Raw genomic sequence first — 26,866 nt, 5'->3', positions numbered from 1 at the left:
GTGGTTGTCCGTGACTGTCTGCTGCTGTGAGAATGGTCCATTTTGAAGTAGTAAAGTCTTTTAACCTTTTTGTAAAGATGTGTCCTCCATTCTTTACATGAGGTCTCAATCTGTGACTAAGAAAGGAAAGGGGGGACCCTGTCCCATGTAGCTGATACACCTCACTGCCTCACAGCAAGTAAATCAAACAAACTCTTGTACGTGAAAGGTGCATCAACTCCCCGCACCGTCAAAGCGATGCTGTGACCCCATACAAAATGTATCTTAAATTGTACTCTAATTACACCTTCTTTGTTCCTCCACTATCCAATATACCTGATACCACCATGGGGTTACCATGAATGCATGGGGTTACCAAGGATACCAAAGATGCCATAACGACCGAACAGACAAGCGCCTTACAAATGCCAATTCAAGTTTTAACAATACCATCTTAACCAGATGTCCCTTCATTACGGGCTCATGTGTTTATTATTATACCGGAGAATATCTCTCTCTTGTGAATCAGTGTGTTTTGTACAACGTTTGGTAGGTATTAAACATTGTCAGCATTCAGTGGTAATTTGTGTGCTGTTATCATGGCTTACAGTCATAACTGTAATTAACTTAGTTCATAATCGTGGTCGTTTGTCGTCAAGCAGGTCTTATAGCACCCCGGGCTCTCACCATCCTGCAGTGGGTCTAACCAGCCACGTGACCCCTGACAACTACCAGTCGTGACCCCACCGGTTACTACCTAGTGTACTGTCTGCAATATTGATTTACTGCTGCCAAGTCAGTTACACATGATATTGATAGTACTCATAGTTGAGTCACACTAAGCTTGGCATGTCAGCTCATATTCTGATATTCAGTTCGTTATTCCAAGCTACAGAAGTACAGAGATCATAGTCATTTTTTCAGCTTTCGCATCCGGCATCTTATCTTTGTGTCGGAGCAAACCTATGACTAGCTGGGTTAAATGCATTCCAATTTCTTTCAAATTCAGCAGATATTTTCGCAACCGAAACTTGTTGGGATTCGCTGAGTGCTTTTGCAACAATTCCTTGCATTAGAAAGCATAACCATCGGGGGTACTCCATTGTCACGTCTGTGCTGGAGATGCATTTGATGAGCGGGGAATCTTCCTCATCCTCCGACGAAGGCTCGTAAGTAAAGTTCACTTCTTTATTATCATTTTCAAGTGATTTTTTTCATTGTTCAGTTTACGCAAAACAAAGGTTCCTCGTTATTTTTAATGGGTAAATATCAAACCAGAAGGTGTTTTGTATTTGGGCAAGCTTGTGGGTCACGCTTTCGCTTATCAGTTGTCTTTGATACACAACAAATCTCCAGTATGCACATGAAAATGATATCAAGTAATATTATTACTTGATTTCATTATCAATAATTTGAGAGATTGCTTATTACTAATAAGCAATCTCTCAAATTATCGAGCGCATATTATGCAGCTATACTTAAATAGATATTGTTAAAACTTTACTTTTACTCCCAAAGTGAGTAATATTACTATTGGAACCATTGTAACTTTACATGCGTTAAAATACATTACTGTCTCTACCATTTTGTACCGTTCCAATGGAAGTGAGTCGCCGTATTAACATTCACCGGTATTTGTCTTAGTTTATAATGGTTATACTAACGTTTCAATTACTGTGATACCTCACACGCTCAACGTCCCCAAAGTCCTTATTTACCACACTGATAAACGTCACATTAACACACACAATGAAAAAAACAGCTATAAATTAAAGTGTTGCTCATTTGTAGCTGGCTTGAAGTGGAGTAGCTGACGGTGATTGCTGGACTCCGTGCAGCTTTACCGGTCACGTGACCACTATCTTCGACCAGTTGCCATGGTAACCACTGTCACGTGGCCTACTATAATTGATAAACATCCACGATGCTGTATCTTTTAGTACGGTATCGTATGTTGACGTTTCAGCGTTCATTGCGTTTGCCGACAAAAATCGTTCATCCTTGATGGTGTGAATACCTTCACACCTTGCCAATTTAGCAGCCCTAATTTATTTTTCAGCAGTATATAGATCACCAGGCGATATCGTGTCGTTGCGCCAATAAAATGTGTCGTGAAGATAGGCTCGTCGCTAATAACCGTACAAAGATTAGAGTACCTCGAGACGTTTAAGTTAATTTCGCAGATTTCTGTTTTGCCTTTATTCATCTGTCGGTACTCGTGATATCCGTCCAGTATTTTATCGCCCATTTGTGGTAATTATCTGAAAGTTTTCTAGTGCTTCATCTTGTTAAGACTAGACGATGTGGAGTTCTTTATTTTCTCCATTTTGATAACGATTTTCTGAATCTTTTCTCCCCAGTCCTTAGAGTTTGAGATAAGAGTTTGCAACTGACTGTACCTGTGTTTATAAAGAGGAGGTGCATGCCGTCTAATATAGGCGCCACACTCGGGGAGCAGATGCCAGTCCTCCTCCTTCCCACGGACCCTCTCTACGGACCTGGTGCTGATCACATGCCTTACCAAGATGTCTCTCCAGAACAACTGAATTCAGGCAGGAAAACCTCCACGATAATATCCATGCGGGCGAACTTGAACACGTTCCCGAGTACGGGATTTTACGGGTTTGATGAGTACGTTCCTCCGCAAAAGTTCATGAGATTGACAGCAAGGAGTTTGCTAAGATGTACAAACATGATGAAGTTGAGGATGTGAAGACGAATGCTAACAACACGATGAGTGTACCTCAACAGCTTCCAGTTAGGAAACTTTCAAACACACAATTCCCCCAAAGAAGACTTTCAAACACGCAATCGCCTCTCAGAAAACTATCAAACACGAACAACCCACACATGAACATGACCCGACAGCTCTCAAAAGAGCGTTCTATCTCCACCACTTCAAACCTCACCGTCAGCTCTCCCCGAAAACCCATGATCCGCAAATCTTCAGTACCTCAGCGACTTGGGGAGCTGAGCCACAGTGACTCGTGGTGCTCCAAGAAAAACGAGCACAACTCGTCCCGAGCCCGGATAATAGAACCCAAATCAGGAGCTCCCTCCAAGAACCGTAAAACATCAGATAACCACTACTACCACACCAACAAGCACGAGAAACCAGCACTCTGGAAGGATATCAGTCAAGCTTTCTCTCATGCAGAGTGCGAGAGCAGTGCTTCGTCTCTGACCCTTATGTCTGATCACATAGTGTCCATGACGGAGCAGCCTTCTTACACCAAACCGTCCAGAAAGAGCAGCGTCAGATCCGGTCCCATCACTGCTTATAATAAGAAGTCAGGGTTTGCGAGTGTTGCCAGTTATATTCAGAACTGTAATGCGGGGCAGAAGGAGAGGATGAAGTCGACAGGGAGGATTTTGTGGCATAGGAGCGTGCTGGCTGTTAATATCAACCATGCAAGGTGAGTCTGACCTGGATTATTGAATTTCTCTTGTGTGATTGGCATAAGTTCCAAAAATGTTACCCAGTGTTCAATCTTTAATTTTCCCGGTTTCAGCGTTATTTTATCGATGGAAATAACAAAAATCAGGTTATAAACCCCCTTCTATGACTCATCTGAGGGGGTAATAACGAAAAAAAAAACAATTTAATGAGTTAATGTGTCTTTGCAACTCCCAACTTTTCGTCAGTGGGGTACAGTAGAGTTCTAGTTTTTGGTACGACGAACATTTTTTATACTCTGTAAAATTTTAACGTCAAGCCATGAACTTAGACTTTTTAAAAACTTGTGTACGTCCAGCACTACTGTGGTATAACTATAAAATATAATAGCTGGTGTTGAATGCATCAGACATGACCGATGTCAGAATGGGCTATAGTTACATGATGGTGGTAACTCGTATTAGTAATCAGCACTATAAGAGTATAAGAGCTTACTGTGAAGGTGTTGACCATGTACGGACTGCATCGGTCAGTACTAACTACCACATATTATAGAAAGCTAGAATACGCCACCACACCTTACAACCTCTTTAAGTTTATGAAATTATCCGTGGTAGTTTATTACCGATTGGAATATGTCAGGAGCAGTAGTAGTAGTACTAGTAGTAGTCAGTTTATATTGACGAGTATTTTATTTGCTTGTTAACGGTCCGACAAGCATACCGCCTCTCAACGTACTCCCTCTGCAAGCGTTTAACTTGTTTATTGTTTATAAACATTATTGTTTATACGTGTGTAAAAATACACGTGTGTAGCTGGTTCCTGAGTCCTTACTGTCGTCTGTAAAAACATTCCTGCTGCAACCTGTAAGTTAAATAAATTCTTTGAGTTTGAAATTTTTATCACGATCAAAATCTGTCATCCGTAACAATGATGCTCAGACTGTTAAAAGCGTTGATTTATGGTGGTCATAATGATATAATTTGCTGTTAAATGACATTGTGTTCATTTTCACAGTTTTAACTTGAGCCAAACTATTTTGGCTTCCTCAGCGGATTTTTTTTCATGCACCACCATAAAAAACAACCAGCTGGTCTCGTTCTTAACTAATTAAATCTTTTTTCCCATTAATCAATTTTCCGATCCGGTTACTTTTCCCATTAGTACATACATTACTAAGTCAAGATCTGAATTTTATTTCGTTAAAGACGGCCAAGTGCCATGCAGATATTATTGCAAAGATTTCAAATCTAGCTAATATTCACCAAGACCCTGTCAAGAGAGACTCAGCTGCAAGGCCGAGAAGACTCATGACCCCTAGAATCAAGTCTAGAGTATTATAGGTGATAATTCCCCTACCAAAACTTGAGAATGTCGTATTGTGCCCTACTAGAAGTAAGGTGATTTTGATCATTGAAATGATAATCTAATCTTGAGCTGGTAGCCTGTTATCGCGACTTCGATCTGAACAGCAACTTAATAAGTCGATATTAATAAGTTTCTGACCGTTATGGATTATTACAAGGTTTCATTCATCCCCCAGATTTAACATTGGTATTTAGTGAGTACATACTCACCGTCACGTGCTAACTTATCACCCAATTTACTGATTAGGGAGAGAAACCTATTTCCCTGCCCAGCTTTGATAGTGTTACTATGGTTACATTACCTTATTTGGTAGTATTTCCTGGATGTAAGAAACTTCTCACCTTGCCCAGCTCCGTGTTGGTTCCCCACTGCCGAGCAAATACCTTAGTTTAATGACCCTGTGATTATGATACTGCAACCACGGCTCTAAATTTCTCTAAATTATGCATTATATATGATGATTGAAGTAAATTAGAACCTTCGAATTTCGAAATGCCAATCCCAAATTAAAACGAGTCCAAAAAGGACCACTTATGTTCGGAGAGAATGAGAGTTTGAGGGTGAAATTAAATTTAACGCCAGATATATTTACTACAGACCTGCTAACTGTGTGGTAGGGGGCTAGATTCAGTGCGTCATTCCCTGCTTCACTACACCCGACTCAACACTGGGTCCACTTGCTGTCTCTATAGTCAGCTTCAACTTCATTTTAACTCTGTGGTTTGTGGTATGGAGATAATGACGGGTTATTTTGTTTTTTAATTTTGTTGTTTTCCTTAACCTATGAGGGGTATCACGCCGTTCAATAGGCCCCGTCCTTTGAATCGGACTGTTTCTTGCCCCAGCTGGAAGATCATTGATAGGTGGGACTTAGTCTAGCATTATCAGCATCTTCTATATTACTATAATACTAGTTAGTTTATATTACTATAAGTTAGTTAGTTGAGGCTTGTGTCGCTTTATCTTGACCTGCGAGACGTTTGTTTGTTTCGGGAGAAAACAAAGTAAAAACATGACGTGAGCCAGCTGGAGTACTCGGTTGATCAGTTGATTTTTAATTCAGCACTTTCTCATGTACTTAAAATGTTAGATAATTATTGAATTTAAATTCTCACCGAACATCAGCCCTACAGTGACAGCGAAGAATAGAACAGCATGGACTACCCCAGCTACTAGACCAGCATCGACTACCCCAGCTACTAGACCAGCATCGACTACCCCAGCTACTAGAACAGCATCGACTACCCCAGCTACTAGAACAGCATCGACTACCCCAGCTACTAGAACAGCATCGACTACCCCAGCTACTAGAACAGCATGGACTACCCCAGCTACTAGAACAGCATCGACTACCCCAGCTACTAGACCAGCATCGACTACCCCAGCGGACCTAGGTACGGGGAGCAGGGAGCCGAATTCCAGTTCTACCACCAGAGGTAGAACCAGTAAAAATGCCAGTATTACTGCCAGTAAAAATGCTAGTAGAAATGCCAGTATGAAAACTGATACCAATATCAGTGCAAAGACTGGCACTAAGGGCGGCAGAATAATCAGCGCTAGGAGTGGGACCAAGGAACGCTGTCCGTCTTCAGAAAGGAGCAAATTGGAAAGCGTGTCATCCAACCATTCAAAGCAAAGGAACAAAACAGAAAATAGCAGTTTCTTGTCAAGGTCCCATCAAACGAGTATTTCTACTACTCTTGGCTACGATATACCTCGTCTTGGCTATGATATACCATTTGTTCCTAAACTTCCAAAAAAGAAAAAGAAGAAAGTTAAAAAACGCCCTTCTATTTCGGACTCAAAAGACGAAGAAAGTAAGAAAACAGGAAACAGAACGGCATGGCAACTGTGGACTAGAACCACTACCAAGATTGTCACTACTCAGCGAATTTCCAAGTTTGAACGATTGTTTGTCTTTGTGTTTTTAATCCGCTGAACTGTTTTTTTTGCGTGGTGTCTTGAAAAGATTTGTTTGTTTATTCGATTAGTAGTATTTATAACTTTATTTTGCGTGGTGTCTTGAAAATATTTATCCGTTTTAATTCAATTAGTAATATTTACAACTGTTTTCTGCGTGGTGTCTTGACAAAATTTGTCCGTTTTAATTCGATTAGTAATATTTATTTAGAGCGTAGACTATCGTGGCTCTAACAATTTGTGATGTTCTAATTTACATGTTTTTTCATTAATTCAGAATGAAACCTGTCATCCTAATTTTCTTATTTCCCTTCAATCTAAAAACTGGAGCCTAAATTATGGAGCATAAATTATGCTGCATAATAGTTCCGACCTGAATTACATTGAAGAAGGGTTGCTTTTTGAGTCTCATCTAATGACTCTTTTAAAACTTATTAGTTACTTAAGTAAGGACAGTGTGATGGACATATAAGCATAATATACGTATCTGTACATAGTTCTTAAAGTAATTAAGATAAAGATTAATTAAATCTGTTAATCATATACAGTGATTTGTACTCTTTTGAAACCATCCATGTAAGACGTAAGTTGTGTTGAATCATTCCTGTTTAATTTAATGGAAATTAAGTACAGGAGTTGACAACCTCTCTTTAGTTTCACGGATCTATTTGTTTGAAACTTTATCCGCACTTTATCCGCTCAAGTAGGAAATAATTTGATCGGCCATATTCAATCTCAAAATATTTCCTTCATACTCACTGTGTCCATGTTTTTAATTAGAAATAATTTCAAACAGATAATGTTACCCCACATGATACCATTAAATCTTGTTCTATACAGCTCCTCAGCATTCGTAGTCATGACAACCCAACAATTGTAAAACTTGCATAGGACTTAGCAATTTGATCCTGCGCACTATCGTGGAAATTCTCTGGAAATTGATAAAAAGCATCAGAAATCCAGAAAAATAATCAATCAAGCGCTTATGTCAATTTAGAGCATGACCATTTCTTCAAAAAATCACCATTCAAAATGAGCATGAATGATACAATCAGCTATCACAGGATTTCAAGGAACCCAATAATCGACTAATAACCTACCAGCTATTGATAATGTAGTTTATCGGGTATAGTGTGCGTTATTTAGTTGTCCTAGAACCAGAATAGTTGAAAGTTTTACCGGTTAGTTCAGATCATTGTTACGTTTCATTAGTTCACGGTTATTTTCGTAGCCAGCTCATTGCCATTGCCACAAAACACTGTCGCTGTTTCACCAAACAGTACATATTGGCGTTTTGTATGAGCTGTTTTTCGTAGTTTATTTAACACCATGGCTACACAAGTGAGTGTGTTCCTTGAAACCGATCTTATCAACATGGTGTCTGGAGGCCATCCTACTCCTGCCAAAGTTAAACGAAGACTCAGTGCAAAGAGGGTGCAGTTCAAAAAGGTTCCGAAGCGAGGATCTATTTCAAAAGATAAGAAATTGACAGAGATAAAGAGAAAGGAAAGCGTAGACATGGGGTTTAGAATTCGGCACTATATCGATGAGGTGGGAGAAAAGTTCATAACAAAACACAGAGGAAGCACCACCGAAGACGGCACTTCTTTACGAAATAACTCCGCAAGACTTCGAAAACTAATCGAGAAAGAGCACCCTCATATCAGTAACGTTCCCAGATCCTTCCAATTCCCCAAATCTAGCACGCTTCCCGCACTATTCGGATCTAACTCAGACCCTCGTAGAGGAAGTCACGAGCTTTTCGCACCTGAGGTCACACGGTCCAGAAGAGGCAGTACTAGGATCGATACTTCGGTTAGTCAACCCTTAGGAGACGGCAGAAAATCTCCTCTTATTATTTTGCCTGAGATAAGATCAGATCCTGTTCCAGTTGTAGTCATAGCTCCGTCTCGGTCTCGGAGAATGTCAGTTAGCTCTCCCCACAGACTTTCCCCTTCACCTGGCAGCAGAGTGTCTTCACCCATGCCTAGACGCGAATCTTCGTCTCCAACTCCCCGGAGACAATCCGCCACGCCTACATTCTCAAGACGAGGATCCTTATCAGCTCACCATCACCCCCAGCACTCAGAGAAGGCTCCTAAGATTAGACTAGGAAGTGGGAGGTCAGCCAGCATGTGGGACGTCAGTCAGTTCGAGGAAGAGACTGCTCATTTGAGAAATGGCGGGAAACGGGCCAGATCAGGGAGACTGAGGGTTCCCCATAGCGGGAGGGCTAGTCCTGAGGATCAGGAACTTGGGTAAGAGTCTATTTCTGCAATCGGGACTAGGGAGGGTTGACTTAGTAACTTTTGAGTAGGATAAAGTGAAGAGGATTAATTGGTAATGAATAGTGGGTACTGGGTAGTGATAGAAATGGTGCGGCCAGGCCTCCAGAATAGTATTCAGTAGTTAAATACAGTTCTGAATGTCCTATAAATTGGTAGTAGTTAATAACATGAAATATTAGGATCGGCTAGTTTTTGAACTAATAAAAAGAGACCCCGAATGAATTATTTTTAAAATCTTTCATGAAAGATAAGTTTGGTCTCAGTACTGGTCGTATCTTTTTAGATATTAAACTTCATTGAAATCTTATTAAAATATGTAACAATCTTTTGCTGATTTAATTCTCCCTAGGCCCAGATAGTTGTACACAAAAAGTATAACCCCTCCATTCTTGGAGAATCTCCTAATTTAGTAATTTCTGCCCTATTTCCAGGTTATTCAGGGAGAACTCCAGGTCGGCTGAGAGTGCCTACCGAAAGAGAGGGCTGAGAAACCGATTCAAAACGGAACATGGCTCCGAGCTAGACGACGAGGACTACGTAAGTTCACATTGTTGAAATGGTTATGGGGCAAAATTGAACATTAACAGTTCCTTATCCTGAATTAAAGAGCCTTTCCTTGTCGCAATAAACATCACACATTTTGTCCCAGAATCATTACGTAAGTTCAGCAATAATGATTCGATAGCACATTAAGGTTTCGCTATGCTACGATATTATGTGAGTTACCCCTTTACTATTTTGAGAGCCCCTTGGTAACCAAATTTTTGGGACGTTGATCATAATATATACAATCCACGCTGAAATGTACTGCAATATAAATACATATATTTTGATATGATGAAGTATGCATTTAATACCATTATGCTTGTAATTTGTCGACGTGACTGCAATGAATATTATAAATCATTGTTGTGGCCATGCCTGATACAAGAGGCCAATTAATACAACTGTCGGCGAGTGTTCACCAGCAAATGGCCAGTAACCAGTCAATAGCCTTTACTAAAGTGTTATAGGATTAAAAGGGCAGCGGCTGGAGACTCCGGAAGCTGAGATGGGTTGTGATCCTCTCTTCTCAATCCCATCAGAAGTTATCTGGAATTCATTCAATTATAATCTTATAATTAAACAATCACGATATATTTTGATATACGCACTACCCTGTGGCTGCAACTGTCATATTTTGCCCGCTATGTTAATCCTCTGTTTGATGACGGTAATATAATCTGGGAATGCAACGTCGGCACCCCATCATAAGGTCTATCTCCTGGTCCCTGGCTGAGAACGTTCCTGGCACCTCACAAAGCAGACCGACTAGAACCTCAGATACTAAACCCCCGGGTCAAGTCCCCCTCCGACCACAAGACTCCAGCAAGGAAGAACACAGAGGAACTCCCTGTGAAACTGAACCAGCGACATCAAATCTGATCTGCCAATTTCTCAACTCAATCTCTAAGAACAGTCCTTGTAGGAGTGAAATAGAAGATGTCTATCAGAGGAGAGATGATGCTGATACATTGGCCTCTCCCAGGGCTTCTAGAAGAGGGTTCAGAGGGCAGCTAGGCCCCTTCGCACATTGGCAAAGTATCGAAGATGCTACCACCATGAATAAATGCTTGAAAATCTTTAAGGTGGCTCTACCTTAACGCACCAAGCGATTTGTAGTCTGCCAAACAAGAGTAAACCCCGATGTTCAAATGATTGCAGTAGAGTATGACACTATTTCACACTATTTTTTTTAACCGAACACATACTCAACACACTCACTAATGCAGGTGGCACCGATCAACAGATTCAGAAAAGTAGCGCGACTAGTACAACTTGCACTTATCTTCTACTCTGGAGAAGGAAAAACGTTTGTAATTTTTATCTTAGCGCATCAGGCGTTAAATAAATATTGACGATTTATTTGTGTTCGGTTTTTGGTTTTAACCCGAAAATGTTCGTACCTTTAGGGAAGGTGGGCAAGGTTAATGATTAGGGACATGGTTTTCCAAAAAGTAAGGACTAGAGAGGTTTATCGTGCAACTTAGTTTTTGTTTTCCTCAGAAGCAGAAGAAAGGAAACAGAGAAAGCCGCCGAAGAACACCATGCATTTTTTGACAAATCAGACAAAATGACTTTTTTACCTGCTTTCGATCCCTCTTTATACAAGGCTCAGCGTATCAAGGTAATTTCCCTTTTTCCAGCTTCTTCCTAATTTCTTCCTGTCTTAATACTAAGGTAGGACCAGTAAAAAACATTGATAAAGACTAATAATTTATTCAAACAAAGCTTCCAATAAATTATGATATAATAAAATAATATGTATTTCACTATTTTGAAAGCAAATTCCAAATGCAATTTATTCATTCTAAGTTATTTATTGAGTTTCAAAGTCAACACAGTCTACTTAACTTAGATGATTATTTCTAATTATAAATCTAATTCCTAATTATTTCTAATTATAATTCAGGAGTTAATAGTGGGATCAGATATCAAAGAGATCCTGGGTAAAAGACCGGAGGATCGAACGGAGGAGGAGATTCAACAAGTACTGTTTGCTCTCAGAACTTACGAAACGTTTGCGGAGTACCCTTTAAACATGCAGGTGTGTAATGTTAGAAAGTTAAATCTAATTAATTATCAATTAGTCTAATTGGGACGGGCCGTGTCAATCATAATGTAGTGCTGAAACCTGTATCTCCTTAATATGAAGAGACCATAAATTGATATCATTTACTGATGTCACATAGTATATATATATACATTTATGTATATATACATAAATGGTTTGTGATAAAGTCATAATATTTACACTTCGAAACTACTTGTTAATATTATAAGAAATACACTATATATACACTATAAATACACTATAAATACACCTCATGATAACAGGTGTATAAAGCTTAAATACAATTGTCAATCTTCCCTCTGTAACCAAACCACGCTGCTTTTAAGAATCGACTATTATTAATTAATTAATTAATTAATTAATTAATAACTAAATACAGATATCGGATTGTGTCCCCACGTATTACCCGAATATTACCGCATCATTATTGCCTGCCTTCTTCTTTAAGTTTACTGGTATGACCTTCTCGACAGGCTGCCCCGTACTCGGAGTACTTTTCCAAACAGTTGTAGCTTCTTGCTCCTCTGCTTTTTCTTGTATGAGGTTGAAAAATGTAGACTTTGACTTTTCCTGTTCCGGCTCATCTATCACATCTTCTGATTTTGGATTTGCCGGATTTTCCGGTGCTCTTTTCAGAAGTTGCTGTTGATTATTTGCCTTTTTGGCGAAATCATTTTCTTTCACTTTTTCTTTTGGTCCAATATCGACTTTCTTAAACATTTCATCAATAAGACCTCCCTTCTCACCGCTGGCACCTGCGAAAATCTTGAGCCCATTTTTTCCTGAATTAGGTGGTTTTCGGCTTCCACCAGAATCTTCTTGCTTAACATTCAAAGGTGGATCTTGTTCTTGTTCCTCGTCAGTCACTTTTTCAATTTGAGCTTGATCATTATCGTCTTCAAGGTTATTGTAATATCTATTGTCCAAACCATTGTTATTGCCAGGGGAATTGTAGCTTGGTGCATCTTGTTTTTGGATGGGCTCATACCCGGAATTATATCCATTGTTATTGCCAGGGGAATTGTAGCTTGGTGCATCTTGTTTTTGGATGGGCTCATACCCGGAATTATATCCATTGTTATTGCCAGGGGAATTGTAGCTTGGTGCATCTTGTTTTTGGATGGGCTCATACCCAGAATTATATCCATTGTTATTACCAGGGGAATTGTAGCTTGGTGCATCTTGTTTTTGGATGGGCTCATACCCAGAATTATATCCATTGTTATTGCCAGGGGAATTGTAGCTTGGTGCATCTTGTTTTTGGATGGGCTCATACCCAGAATTATATCCATTGTTATTGCCAGGGGAATTGTAGCTTGGTGCATCTTGTTTTTGGATAGGCTCATACCCGGAATTATATCCATTGTTATTGCCAGGGGAATTGTAGCTTGGTGCATCTTGTTTTTGGATGGGCTCATACCCAGAATTATATCCATTGTTATTACCAGGGGAATTGTAGCTTGGTGCATCTTGTTTTTGGATGGGTTCATACCCAGAATTATATCCATTGTTATTGCCAGGGGAATTGTAGCTTGGTGCATCTTGTTTTTGGATGGGCTCATACCCAGAATTATATCCATTGTTATTGCCAGGGGAATTGTAGCTTGGTGCATCTTGTTTTTGGATGGGTTCATACCCAGAATTATATCCATTGTTATTGCCAGGGGAATTGTAGCTTGGTGCATCTTGTTTTTGGATGGGCTCATACCCAGAATTATATCCATTGTTATTGCCAGGGGAATTGTAGCTTGGTGCATCTTGTTTTTGGATGGGCTCATACCCAGAATTATATCCATTGTTATTGCCAGGGGAATTGTAGCTTGGTGCATCTTGTTTTTGGATGGGCTCATACCCAGAGTCATATCCATTGTTATTGCCAGGGGAATTGTAGATTGGTGCATCTTGTTTTTGGATAGGCTCATACCCAGAATTATATCCATTGTTATTGCCAGGGGAATTGTAGATTGGTGCATCTTGTTTTTGGATAGGCTCATACCCAGAATTATATCCATTGTTATTGCCAGGGGAATTGTAGATTGGTGCATCTTGTTTTTGGATAGGCTCATACCCAGAATTATATCCATTGTTATTGCCAGGGGAATTGTAGCTTGGTGCATCTTGTTTTTGGATGTGCTCATGCCCAGAGTCATATCCATTGTTATTGCCAGGGGAATTGTAGACTGGTGCATCCTGTTTTTGGATGGGCTCAAACTCATAGTAATAACTATAGAAACCGATAGTGGAATCATCGTTTATTCTTGGATTTATGGGTCCAGGCGCATAATTATCGCTACCATAGTTAAAATTGTTGACATTTGAGTTAAAAGGACTATCTTGTATCCCAGGATTTGCACTCATTTCAGGTATAGGCATATACGCCATCGGCATTACTGGTCCAGGCACATAATAATCGGTACCATAGTTAAAATTGAAATTTCCTTTGAAAGGACTATCTTGTATCCTAGCATTGTTGGGATCGTTCCCTGTCCCTTCCTGTGCGATAGGGATTTCTCGTCCATAATTCCAATTTGCGTAATATTCATCGTTAGGATTGTCGAAAGGCACTTCTCCCTCCGCATCTCTTAACTGGTTGTCAACCCCCCTGTAGTTAATGAACCCGTCATCTTCAGATGGCCCATGATCAACTTGCAGCACATAGCTGTCCTGGAGGTCCCACTCTTTCCAATCTGGGTTCCAGGGGAATTCAGTGGCAGTGTTGTCCCAGACTGGAGCAGTAGTATCCGGGAGGAAGGCCGAGACCATGTGCAAAAAATCAGCTTCAATATTACTATGATATATTCCCCGATTTTCGATAGAGAGATCATAAAGCTTCAATACAAATTGTTCTAGCAGATCAAGAGCCTCAACCTCAGTTTCTTTTATCACTTGTACCTCTTCATCTAGCTTTGCTTCTAGCTTTTTTGTCTCCTCTGCCACAACGTCATCCACTGACTTCTTGATGGTCTCCTGGGCTTCAGCAGTCTGGTTGTACTCTTCGATGACACCCTCGATGTGGTTCTGAAACTCATCCGAAGCTAAGTAGTCTGAGACGATTCCATCTGCCATGGCATCAACCGCTTCTTCTATCATATTCTTATATTCCTTCGACTTGTGAAGCTCCTCGATTAGCTCCTCCTTGAAGGAGTACTCTTCTAAGTTGAGGATGTAGGTGCCCTCGGCGATGCAGGCCACTAGGCTTCCCTCATCTTTTTTGCAAGATTTCTCCTCCTTCCCGGAGAGACCGACGCTACCTACCTCAGTGTCTTCCTCGCAAACTTTTTTCTTACCTTTTCCTTTGCATTTCTTTTTGTCTTTTCCTGGAATTGACGTTTTTTACCGAGATTGAAATACTTGATTTAAGGCGCCAACGTCACTCGCTATTTGCTTTCACCAAACTATGGCGAAAAGGGTGAATAAATTTATAAAAATAATAAGTAGTAAATTGAAATTACTAAACAATTAACGGGTCAGACAAATCTCGATGCAGATACCAAACTCAAAGTTCACAATATTTTGCATATTGGCTGGTTTTGTACGAAAGAAAGAAAGAAGATATTATAAATAATTCATTGACAACTTTACCTTTATCCTTATCTTTATCTTTGTTCTTGCCTTTGCTCTTTTTCTTTTTTCCTTCCTCCTCTTCTTCCTCTAATTCTATTATTTCCACTCCAGCTTCTTTTTCCTTGTTCTTCTTCTTTTTACCAGACTCTGGAATATTCAATTCTTACATTTTATACCGCTGAAATCTCGCGGATCATCATGTTTTAACGACGATTCTGGCGAGTGTGTATTGAAGTACAGCACATTACTATTGCCTAACATGAAATAATGCATCAACAACCTGAGAACTAAGCTGTTCAGTGTTTGTTTTAATGAAAGCTAAAGGAGAAAAGAAGAGCAATTGAAAATCAGTTAGAACATTTCATAAATACCTGCTAAAACTAAGAGTATGACTAGTAAGACTAGCGACAGTAAAACATTTTTCATCCTTAACAACGCTTAACAACGCTTAACAACGCACGAGATACCAATTGCTTGACTGCTAAAATTATATAGTCCAACACCAGAAAATTGGTTGACTGACTGAATTAAGCGATGAAGAAAGCAACCTATAACCATTAAGATTTTAGCATGTTTCAATGTTCCGTTTGATTCCATCAGCATTTGTAAAACAAACAAACAGGCGTTGTTAATCGACCATGCGAGCGTGCTGTCTGAAAATGTGTTACTTATAACGTGTTACTTAAAGTTATTTAAGAATTTCGTCACTGGCTGTATTAACTAGAGAGTGGATTATTTATATCCATTAAATCTGGGATGTACTAAAGTCGCACTTCCCAATCAGACTAATTTATACTTATATTATAAGTATAATTAATTATTATACTTATAAGTTATAATGAATTGTAATAATTGATTAGACTACTTGACAATTAATTAATATTTAATTAAGACATGCATTTATTACCTTGTATACTTTTATTTTAAAATAGCAGTACGCTTGGCTCTTGGATCTGTAAGTGTACACTTTACTTGGACATGCGCAGCAATCTATACTGTATACACTAGAAGATCAATCACTCGGTCACCTAAAAAACTGTTACGTCTCACTCTATCCCGCAGAAAGCTGTTATAAACTTTCGTTTGATATTTTGACTCTGTAAATGCTATTTAATTTATGCTACTTAATTTTGGGTTTCAAATAAAACAACTAATAATTAAATATGATAATTTAAAAGTTTGTTTCAGGAGAGGATGTGCAGAAAAGCTCACTACCTAAAATTCGACACCAGCAGAATTATTCTGAGACAAGGGGACCGGGCTGAGTGGTTCTACTACGTACTAAGTGGAACAAGTTAGTAACACTGAAACACTCATGACAAAGATTCTGATGGGCTCACTGGGGTGTGGGTGTGCCTGATACATTGAATTATTCATAATAATTTAGATATTGATATCAACGTGTTAAGTAATCATTTCAAGGCAGTTCTAGACGTGAATTGCTGCAAGCTTTTATCAATGTTGTTTAATAGCTTAATAATCACACAGCTGCTGTCAGTATACTAGAGGAAAACAAAACAACTGGATCTGTCAACTTACGGAACGTCGGCTACTTGAAACGAGGCACTGCCTTCGGGGTACGTTCAATATATGAACCAGCTCATTTAAATTCAGTATCATTATTAGATTTTGTATTATTAATATGATATTATTAATTTAGTATTATTAGTTAATTTAATTCAGCATTTTTAAAATGTTTTTGAATTTTGCAACAATACGACCTACAATCGCTATAAAAGTTTGATGGATATAATTATAAAAAGCATAGAAATCTCACCGTTCGATAATACATGTTTCTAAGGGGCACTGTGTTGCTGATTCCTGAATCATTTGCTGATTGACCACAATCTCTCATTTCCAAGTACACATGTAACTGGCAAGCTATTGTAATTACTAGATCACGTGCATCTGTGTCTACAGCACAGTGTGGCTACAAGTAGTGGCCGTAAGAAGTACGCTGCATCTCCCACCTACCAATTAATCAAAGCGGTATCTCTACTTTTGATCTTCTAAGGATGATATAGTGTCCCAAGGTGGATATACAGCAGCCAGATGATCTGTCTTTTGATCAAATGAACTATTGATCGTGGGTTTCGTGCGTGGCCGTTTAGTTGCCGGACGCCGCTATTTTCTAACACATAAAGTGTGTTATAAAATTCGTTTTCCAACACTTAAAACTGTGACGTCGCCCTCTGCTTGATCACCTTTCTTTTTTATAAGCTTCGTGCCATCAAATTAATCGGTTAAAGATGCAGAAAGTCTTTGCTAATTTCTGAAGAATCTTCGGCGTACATTTGAACGTGATCTAAGCATAGTATTAACATTCTGCTTGTCTTCTGTTCACAGGATATTGCTATATTCCGTGATTCAGACATTTGGTTTCAGTATATCATATACTTTTATTCCGTCTTATGTCATTTTCCACTTTCAACTTTAGATCCTCATTTAATCGGTATATTTTTAAAAGGACATCTCAACATTTGAAAGTGATGTACAGTTTTAACTTTTTAATAAGCTACTCAACCTTCCTTCGCAATTCGCATGCTCTGTATCGCTGGAAGACCACATTTAGTATTATTAGTTTGGTATCATTAGTTAGTTAGTTCATCTTAATTCAGTATTTTAAAATATCATTTTGAATGTTACACCATTACGACCTCCAATCGCTATAAAACTTTGATGGATATCGCATTTGAAAGTGATCTAAGTACAAATACACTACTCAACCTTCCTTCACATGCTGCGTATCGCCGGAAGACCACAAATACAATTTATCAGCTGTTTCTGAACACTGAGTGTTTCTTAAGCTATTGCATATTAGTCTGTATCAGCTTTCAGTGCTTGTCAATCGCTTTTTAGAAGCTGTGTATTTTGATTCTTTTCCAGTTTTTCGTTTCCGTATGATTTTAATGTTTTCGTTCCGTAGTTGTACCTGGCTGTAGAATGGAGTCGACTGGAAAAAATCAAAAAGGATTTTCAAATATATCATCGGTCGGTATTTGTTTTCTGTCTTCGAGAATTAATAAATCCATTAATAAAGGGTAGCATTTGATTTTTGATAGTTTAATACAGGAAACATTTTATTGCAATCAAACAAAAGTTTTGCTTGTTTATGTATTCTGGTGTCTGCTAGCCATAGAGTTTTTTATACCCTATTTCGCACCTTGCTATGAGGTCACACCTCTTACTGTGACGTCACACCTCTTACTGTGACGTCACACCTCTTACTGTGACGTCACACCTCTTACTGTGACGTCACACCTCTTACTGTGACGTCACACCTCTTACTGTGACGTCACACCTCTTACTGTGACGTCACACCTCTTACTGTGACGTCACACCTTTCCAGGAACTGGCGTTATTGCACGGTACAAGGCGAACTGCAACAGTGTCGTGTAAGGATGCCGTGGAGCTGATAGCGGTTGATAAGGAAGACTTCGTACAAATGAACCAGCTTGATAGTGACGAGGAAAAGGAGCATATCAGGTAAATCTTTACACAGTCATGGAAAGTTAGTTTAAAGATTTGAGGACATAAGATGGATGGTAAAATAAAATAATTTTCCAAATAAAATAATTTTCCAAATAAAATAATTTTCCAAATTAAATAATTTTCCAAATTGAATCAGTTCCCAAATAAAACTAGGAACCAAGTTTTACCTTATATTATCTTGTATTTCAGGTACTGCAGAACATTACCAATCTTGAATGAGTGGCCAGTTAACTTGCTGAATGAAGCAACAGGTGTCTGCAACTTCCACTTCTTCAAGTAAATACTGATTTGAAGTTTTCATATTTTCTTTTTATTAAAATTATACTTATTAAATTTGAATTCTGAAAATATCCCAGTTTTCCAGTGTTTGCATCAATTGTAACGTCGTGATCATTTTCGTAGCAATGAATTTAATCGTGTTTTCTTTTCATCAGGAAAGGAACTGTGATGGCTAAATCTAATCACGACACGCCTTTTATCTACATCGTAAAATCGGTAAATACAAAAACAAGTATTGGTTGGTTTAATTTTAGTGGTCAGGGTGTTGTGGCGGCATCCTCTGCTTGAAATAAGAAATAGCGAGTATATTTAAGTTTCACGAAGAAAAATTGTATGATCGAAATTTACTGCTGTCAACCAGGGACAAAAGAAAATCGCGATTATTTTGGCCAAAAATCGTGATACCGCGCCAAACAGACGACATATAAAATTTGTCGCAAAGAATGGGAAAAATCGCGATCCCGCACATGCCGCGATTTCCTTTTTTCCCTGCTGTCAACACATATTACATATTATGTTTTAAACTATTTTCACAACTACAATTAAATACATTTATTGAGTATTATGTAACGCGATGGAAATATTTTAAACGGGTAATATCCTGTCCAAACCCAGGATACATAAAATGAAAACTTTATTGTAACTATGTATGAAAAGCATTACTATAATACACCCATCAGGGTCACGTTCGGGTGTTAACTAAAGTAACAAAAATCAGACAGAAACAGGTTCAGGGTTGCCGCGTTCGATCGCGTAAGTTTCTTATTTTTCTTTACGGTTTTCTATTTTACATTTCATTGTTTATGATTATTAATTATACTTCACTTCATTTCACTATATTTAACTGTATATTTCATCATAATTATGTCACTTTACTCCACCCAATTTCACTATAACCACTCTTGCGACTTGCAGGCACAGCCTCTAGTCGCACCCCTGGTAGTGGGCTAAGAAGCAACAGATCAGATACCTCCTCTACATGCTCTAATGGTTTCAGGGTATGTTTAATGTTTACTTATTATGTTGGCTGCTGACAGAGAGAAATATTAGATTCAAGTGATTGCTCTCTGCACTTACGGTCTTTAAGGGTCGTAGGTTAACAAACCCTAAATTTAATTGCACAACTAAAGGTATTACAATCCAGATTATTACATATTCCTAGATTATCACATATTCATAGATTATCACATTATTTAAGTATTTATCAAGATACTTTATCTAAGCCATTTTTATGAGTCAGTCGCCTCAGCATTTCCTTACAATTAATTTTAAATACCCATGCAGAGTCGGATAAGCAGTCAGAGTACAAATGGAGTTCCCCCAACACATGGTTCAAGTCGTCACATGAAGGGGAACCTAGTGGTGCGTACAAATTATTATGACTTGTTAATTATTACTTATAATATTACTGACTTGTTAATTATTACTTATAGAATTGCTTACTTGCCAATTGTTACTTATAATATTACTTATATTACTTGTTATTGACTTACTATTAATAATGGGATAAGGTCAATATTTTTTAAAACAATTTTTTAACAATTGAAACATTTTCGCTCAATATTTCATATGCTTTAACTGACTGTCTTTGTGTGATATGTACATAATATCATAAACTAGTTAGATTGTTATCTCAAGACATAATAAATATTGGCAAAAAGAGCGATTGATATAAATTTATATATCGCGAAATCTTGATATGTTTTGATTTCTGAAATTAGCTAGTCACTAAGATAAACCACAAAGTTACAAACAGCCCAAATATATATAATATGGAAACATGATGAAAATGTAAGTTCAAATCTAGATAAACACAGAGAAAAAGCCCATTATACGGATAAATGAACTGAAGACGGGTCATCTGGTTTAGATAATCTCTGAGTACGAGAATAAGCAAATATAACAACAGTCATAATGGTAAGATCACGCCGTGTCAGCGCCAAGCTCTATAAGTCTAAACAAGTACCCTCAATACTGATACAGATAACACGTGACCAGATTAACACGTGATAAGATTAACACGTGACCAGATTAACACGTGATAAGATTAACACGTGTCTAACACGTGAGGAGACTAACAGCTAGTATACACCTCCAGATGTCTATGCGTCACCCCACCGACCGGCACAGCAGGTTTCACCTGCAAGGTCATACCATTATGCCCGTTACTCTTCACCTTCTCTTCCCTCTTCATTAACGGTGTTTTAACATGTTCCCCGTTCTCATGAGGAGGTGACACACTGCCCCGGGTAGCTGTGTAGTCTTTTGAGAGGAGGTCACGTGATCCAGCACGTGCTAAACCGCTGGCCATTGAAGCGCCGCGCGTGTATTGCTGCTTCTTTATCTTCTCTGATCTTTTGAACAGCCTGAGAAAAATAGGCGTTACTCATCTGACAAACATTTTCTGTCTCTATTTCTTTGAGCCTGGGGATCGAGAATATTCAACAGCATGCTGGCTCATCGCAATCATAACATTTTTAACTAATAACTTTGTGTATTCTTGGAGCAAGTCTTATTGCAGTTGGGCTCTGCACTGTAAGACTCTTACCGTGCAGAGCCTAACTGCAATAATTCAGTGTGATTTACAACCTACCTGTAATAATAGATGAACGGATTTATCGCTGCGTTCAGATAGATCAGAAGATTCATCGAGAAGAAGAGCATTAGTGAAAAGTATTTCTCTGAAATTTAATTTTCTTAAACAACACCGATAAAGTAAAATTAACACGAGTTTAACTTATCAAGGTTTACATTTACAAAGTCATAAAAGCATTAAGGTTCGCAATACTCTTAACTAGCAAGAGTTTATTAGAAAGTGACGATGTTTTCGTTAATGGTGCTGTAGGTTAACTCACTTCCTAGAGTACAGCGCCAATACTGCCCTTCTTGACAGTCAGACTTTACTAAACCAAACATGTCAAAGAAATGAACCAGCGCAATAATCCACCTGAGAGAGTGAGAGAAGGGTGTAAAATAAACAAATTATAAACACTATAAACATTATAAACTTTATTAAATGGAGCTGACGATGATGATGACATGATTTTCAGATGGAGGATTTCTGTTGATATTTTGCAATCTGTCATTTCATGAGTTTCCATGAAGAATCCTAGTGTAGCCATTTGAACAGCAGTTTTAAACTCTAAACTCACCAGGGGCCATTTGTAAGCACAAAACAAGCCAGGATCTGTAGTGTCGAGTAAGCAGCCTTAGCGTGTAAACTTTCCTCGGAACTTCTTTTCTGCGAAAACGGTTATTTCAAGATGATATTATGGTAATGCTACAATTAAATAATTTTTTCATATCAAAATGATGCAAGGTTAATATGCTGCGATCATTAAATATCATTTTAGCAACTTGACTCCCTCGATTAAATCAAACTGACAGCACGTGTTACCATGACAGCGCATTTTTCCATCACATCACGTGATTACATCTGAGATAGAACTGTTTAGCACATCTAATCTGATAGCACCGTTTTCTAGACCAGCTCAGCAGTCAGCAGTCAGCGGTGATATTATATCATGAGAATTTATATATATTATATAAATTCAGCTATGATATTATACATTATATAAATTCTAACCATTCCATTGGATGCAAGAGATGAAGATTTCTTTTTGACATGAACGCATTACTGCATTTAAATTATGAAGGGTTTCATGCTTTGGGGTTAAATGAGTTCAAATACTTAAATGTGGAAAATTGTCTTAATTTTTTTAAGCCCAACATTTAAACAATCCAGATCACAACTATAAATTTTAAATGCATTATTTCTAAAAGACAAACCCTCAAACCACATTCCAATTTCATAAATCCATACAGAGAAGTTCATAAATTTACAGAGAAGTTCAGTAAATTTACTTTTTAAAGAAATGTCCCAAATATAGCTGTCTCGGGGGGCCTGGCAATTTTGTTTTGACGCCTGACTAGTGACTATTCTATACCAGATGTCAGATTTGCGTACTACAAAAGTGCCCTACCCCCTTATGTAGCTACTCATATTGAGTGTCTAGCCCACATCCAGAAAGTTTTGAATTTCAGTCCAATGCTTCCCCCTAAAAATGTTCTTATACCCTTATATAAGGTCATGCTTTCTAAAATGATCCTCTTTGGCACCGAATTTCCTCCAAAATCCAAAACTTCCTCGCAGATTATCTGCCGCCTCCCTGGATGTGGGCTAGTGTCTAATGGTAGATGATTGTTGTGTAAATACACAGAGGATTAGATAAAGTCGTGATGGTTTGATGCTCACAAGCAGAAACTTACAAAGACGGTGGTCCAACGCCGGGGCTTACTCGTCTGATAGAAGTGATGATAATCGTTATACATAAATTATGTACATAAATTATGTAGTTATACATAAATATCTGATATAATTAGTGCTCACTGAACATGTGACTACAGGAGGACCCAGCCCCAGTTTCGTCAGATATACAAATTATTCTCTTGGATGAATAATGATATAATTAATCAATTATATAATATAATTATATAATTAATTAATAATAAAAGTGTCGTAAACATCGATAGACGAAAAAGCGGTCAGGTCCTCCTTTGAAAGATAATCAACGTTAGCGAAAAAGGATTTTTATAGCACGTCATTAATCAAATATATGAAACATGCAAGGTAGTATTTCAGTCGCAGCGTTCTTCCAACACTTCGAGAATAATCTCAAAACATCTGTGCTTTCAATTTACCAAAATGAACATTAATACGGTCCGTATAGCTTAGCTTTTAATCATTCACGTAGCGAATTAATCAATAAATCAACAGTTAGAACATACCGCTCCTTTCCCTTTTTGCACTTTCAAATGTAGTTTAGCTAGTCGAACTAATATCAGCATTGTGAAGAATATCATTCCGAACCCTGAAGTTATAAGAGATAATGTTAGAAATTAATAATGTTAGAATCTATTAATATTAGTATTTAATAATGTTAGAATCTAATAATATTAGTATTTAATAATGTTAGAATATAACTCTCGTTTCGTAAAGTAATCTAGGGGCGTTTTATATTGGAATTTAAATCAAGCTGTGACTGTTACTTGTTAGTAATATCGAACAATGTGTCAATGTTGCGCAAGATGTTCTCTTATTCCCTTATCATTGCTCGGGCGTTGTTCGTGGATATAAAGATTTAAATGCTTTTATGTGGTACTATTAGTTTTATTATATTAATGGTTATAAGGTTTTATTGATGCATTTTACTAGAACAGTTTAGTGAGTTTATCAACATGAATAATTCAGCCTATTTAAGTCTAATTCCATAGAAATATTATATAACCCGTATAGTCCCATAGAATCATCATAATAAGAGTATAACACAAGTTCCATAGAATTAAATGAACTAATGTGCTTGAATACCGCCCATATGATAAGCAACTGACAGTACACTAGTGAGGTACTAACCATACAACCATGTCTATTGTCTAATGGTGAGGTGAAGATAGCATTATGATAAGAGTAGATAAGTCACTAACCTGGTCCGTGGATTGGTAAGATGTAGAGCAGGAAGAATATCATTTTAGACAAGGTTTTAGCTCCTGACTTCAGGAACTGGCAAATGTCTGTTAACCCATCTTTTAGCTGCCAAAAATGAAACCTGTAGAGAAATGAATCTTAACGATTGACTAGAGAAATTTGTTTGAAAATTGTTGATTTTTATTTTAGCAAAGAATGGTTTGCCACAATATGGAATTTTATCTTTGTAGGGCATGATTAGGCTTAACAAAAAATTCATTTAATTTTAAATAAACAACATTTTATTTACATAGTTGTAATCATATAATTAATAATATTACTCACGTGCAATGGGCGACGTCAGGAAAGTAAATGTATCTTGTGTTCAAGTAGTAAGGTAGGAATGTGATCGCTAGTGTTGTAGCCCACACCATCCCTATCACTCCCCATAATACCTGAGAGTTTTTAGTTTAAATGTAAAATAATGTAAAATTAGTTCACTGGATTTTTTTCGTAAGTTTAGTACACCATTATTCTTTGCTTTAAAACTTAAGGCTAAGCACCTTAATACAGTTGTTATAGGTACAGTTGTTATAGGAACCTTAATACAGTTGTTATAGGTACCTTAATACAGTTGCTATAGGTACAGTTGTTATAGGTACCTTAATACAGTTGCTATAGGTACAGTTGTTATAGGAACCTTAATACAGTTGTTATAGGTACAGTTGTTATAGGTACCTTAATACAGTTGTTATAGGTACAGTTGTTATAGGTACCTTAATACAGTTGCCATAGGTACAGTTGTTATAGGAACCTTAATACAGTTGCTATAGGTACAGTTGTTATAGGAACCTCAATACAGTTGCTATAGGTACAGTTGTTATAGGTACCTCAATACAGTTGCTATAGGTACAGTTGTTATAGGTACCTTAATACAGTTGCTATAGGTACAGTTGTTATAGGAACCTTAATACAGTTGTTATAGGTACAGTTGTTATAGGAACCTCAATACAGTTGTTATAGGTACAGTTGTTATAGGTACCTTAATACAGTTGCTATAGGTACAGTTGTTATAGGTACCTTAATACAGTTGCTATAGGTAGAGTTGTTATAGGTACCTTAATACAGTTGCTATAGGTACAGTTGTTATAGGTACCTTAATACAGTTGCTATAGGTACAGTTGTTATAGGTACCTTAATACAGTTGCTATAGGTACAGTTGTTATAGGTACCTTAATACAGTTGCTATAGGTACAGTTGTTATAGGTACCTTAATACAGTTGCTATAGGTAGAGTTGTTATAGGTACCTTAATACAGTTGCTGTTGCTGAAGTAGGTTGGCTTCTTGATGGCAATGAATCTGAACACACTGAGACACATCATGAGTAGGAGACTAGCTCTGGTAGTAAGGTAGTGAATGCCTCCACTGAAGTTACACAGATACATCATCGCCTGAGAGAGTGAGTTTACATTGATACTTTATACTTTTATAGACTGAGAGAGTGAGTTTACATTGATACATCATCGCCTGAGAGAGTGAGTTCACATTGATACAATATTATAGCCTGATAATAATAGCAAACATCAAGGTTCAGTATAAGATACAATTACAAATTATTCAAGCTTTCTATTTTTGCGTTCCACCTATTTATGAAATCAGACACAGGTCCAATAGCTAACCTGTGGTTGCTCATTGCTCACTGATAAATCCTAACCTGAGGTTCCGGCATTGAATACTCCTCCTTAAACAGATTAGCAGCGTTGAAACTTGCACTAAACAGTCCGTTGAGCAGGTCGGTAAAAGCAATGTTGATCACCATTATCATAGTCATCTGGTGGGTGTAGTTCGCTTTTCTCTGGTGGATGTTCAGTGTTAGAGGCTTCTAGTTGGTTTATAATAACCTTCCCAGACTTTAATTGTCCTACAGAAAGGTGTCCAGCACGTTCGCTAGTAAGATGGTTTCAAGAATAGAAAAAGAGGAAAAATGAATGATTTAAGGTTTAATTATAAGATATAAACGCGTTTTATAGTTAAATGAAGTTTATTAAAACTTCGACACTCACTTTGGGTCCAACGTTCCAGTTAAGCTTCACATAAACGAGTGAAGCTAGGTTCCCAACAGACGCTAGTAGCGAAAGTAGCAGGCACACGCACCCCAGCACGATGCTCAGAGTGCGATCCCATTTTATCTGCGAATCATTCGAGGGTCATAAATAGTTGTTGAAGTGGTTATAAAACACTGATAAGAATTAAGAATTTGGATCGGGACATCCCAGAGACTTCTTGATTAATTAAAATGGTTAACGTTTATAATATTTAAATTGTTTTGGTTAAATACGCACCGGAGCGCAGGCTTTTTGTAGGGCGTCTGCAGGGTTTGAGCCGTTCATCACGTTCTAATTAACTTAACTAAGGATGGCATCAGCGTTAGACATTTTATTTCAAGTAATAGAGGTTGCGAAAATTCATGCAATGATGAATGAATATCATACAAATATTC

At 37.8% G+C, this 26,866-nt stretch overlaps 2 protein-coding genes across 7 annotated transcripts in view; one reads left to right on the top strand and one right to left on the bottom strand.

The window, feature by feature from the left end:
- The window catches only part of LOC134813937 (cyclic nucleotide-binding domain-containing protein 2-like), a 99,199-nt gene that overhangs the window by 29,294 nt on the left and 43,039 nt on the right, over nucleotides 1–26,866 (top strand). For 2 of the 5 annotated variants that reach the window (XM_063821877.1, XM_063821878.1), the window contains exons 7-19: nucleotides 5,870–6,643; nucleotides 9,384–9,489; nucleotides 10,725–10,804; nucleotides 10,999–11,119; nucleotides 11,405–11,539; nucleotides 16,319–16,424; nucleotides 16,619–16,707; nucleotides 18,480–18,616; nucleotides 18,812–18,898; nucleotides 19,057–19,117; nucleotides 19,582–19,654; nucleotides 19,817–19,899; nucleotides 20,186–20,263. In XM_063821877.1, coding sequence (XP_063677947.1) covers nucleotides 5,870–6,643; nucleotides 9,384–9,489; nucleotides 10,725–10,804; nucleotides 10,999–11,119; nucleotides 11,405–11,539; nucleotides 16,319–16,424; nucleotides 16,619–16,707; nucleotides 18,480–18,616; nucleotides 18,812–18,898; nucleotides 19,057–19,117; nucleotides 19,582–19,654; nucleotides 19,817–19,899; nucleotides 20,186–20,263 — 1,930 coding nt within the window. Of the gene's footprint in view, nucleotides 1–2,337; nucleotides 3,396–5,869; nucleotides 6,644–9,383; nucleotides 9,490–10,724; nucleotides 10,805–10,998; nucleotides 11,120–11,404; nucleotides 11,540–16,318; nucleotides 16,425–16,618; nucleotides 16,708–18,479; nucleotides 18,617–18,811; nucleotides 18,899–19,056; nucleotides 19,118–19,581; nucleotides 19,655–19,816; nucleotides 19,900–20,185; nucleotides 20,264–26,866 lie in introns of those variants that run through there. The other 3 variants (XM_063821881.1, XM_063821880.1, XM_063821879.1) reach the window with 2 other exon arrangements.
- LOC134813938 (cysteinyl leukotriene receptor 2-like) lies at nucleotides 20,458–26,777 on the bottom strand. 2 transcript variants are annotated; one of them, XM_063821882.1, is made up of 12 exons: nucleotides 26,709–26,777; nucleotides 26,430–26,555; nucleotides 26,081–26,221; nucleotides 25,674–25,817; nucleotides 24,711–24,820; nucleotides 24,386–24,507; nucleotides 23,690–23,772; nucleotides 23,171–23,203; nucleotides 22,054–22,142; nucleotides 21,757–21,848; nucleotides 21,495–21,582; nucleotides 20,458–21,267 (listed from the first exon to the last, which is right to left on the bottom strand). In XM_063821882.1, the coding sequence occupies exons 1-12, from the start codon at nucleotides 26,754–26,756 to the stop codon at nucleotides 20,976–20,978; spliced, it is 1,368 nt and encodes a 455-aa protein (XP_063677952.1). In that variant the 5' UTR covers nucleotides 26,757–26,777; the 3' UTR covers nucleotides 20,458–20,975. The 2 variants fall into 2 exon arrangements, with proteins under 2 accessions (XP_063677952.1, XP_063677953.1); XM_063821883.1 differs by lacking the exon at nucleotides 23,171–23,203 and having other exon boundaries at nucleotides 20,460–21,267.

Source organism: Bolinopsis microptera, chromosome 4 (assembly GCF_026151205.1).
Source record: "Bolinopsis microptera isolate Bmic1 chromosome 4, MBARI_Bmic_1.0, whole genome shotgun sequence".
NCBI classification, from domain to species: domain Eukaryota; kingdom Metazoa; phylum Ctenophora; class Tentaculata; order Lobata; family Bolinopsidae; genus Bolinopsis; species Bolinopsis microptera.
The sequence above is the reverse complement of the archived record's forward strand: the minus strand, read 5'-3'. Positions and strand labels throughout refer to the sequence as shown.

Excerpts from the sequence above, each read along its gene's own strand:
- LOC134813938 (XM_063821882.1), bottom strand. The coding sequence starts at position 26,756 with ATGAACGGCTCAAACCCTGCAGACGCCCTACAAAAAGCCTGCGCTCCG. Across the intron at positions 25,818-26,080 it reads ATTCAATGCCGGAACCTCAG|GCGATGATGTATCTGTGTAA; the intron begins GTTAGGATTTAT and ends TCACTCTCTCAG. Across the intron at positions 21,849-22,053 it reads GTGCTTACAAATGGCCCCTG|GTGGATTATTGCGCTGGTTC; the intron begins GTGAGTTTAGAG and ends TCACTCTCTCAG.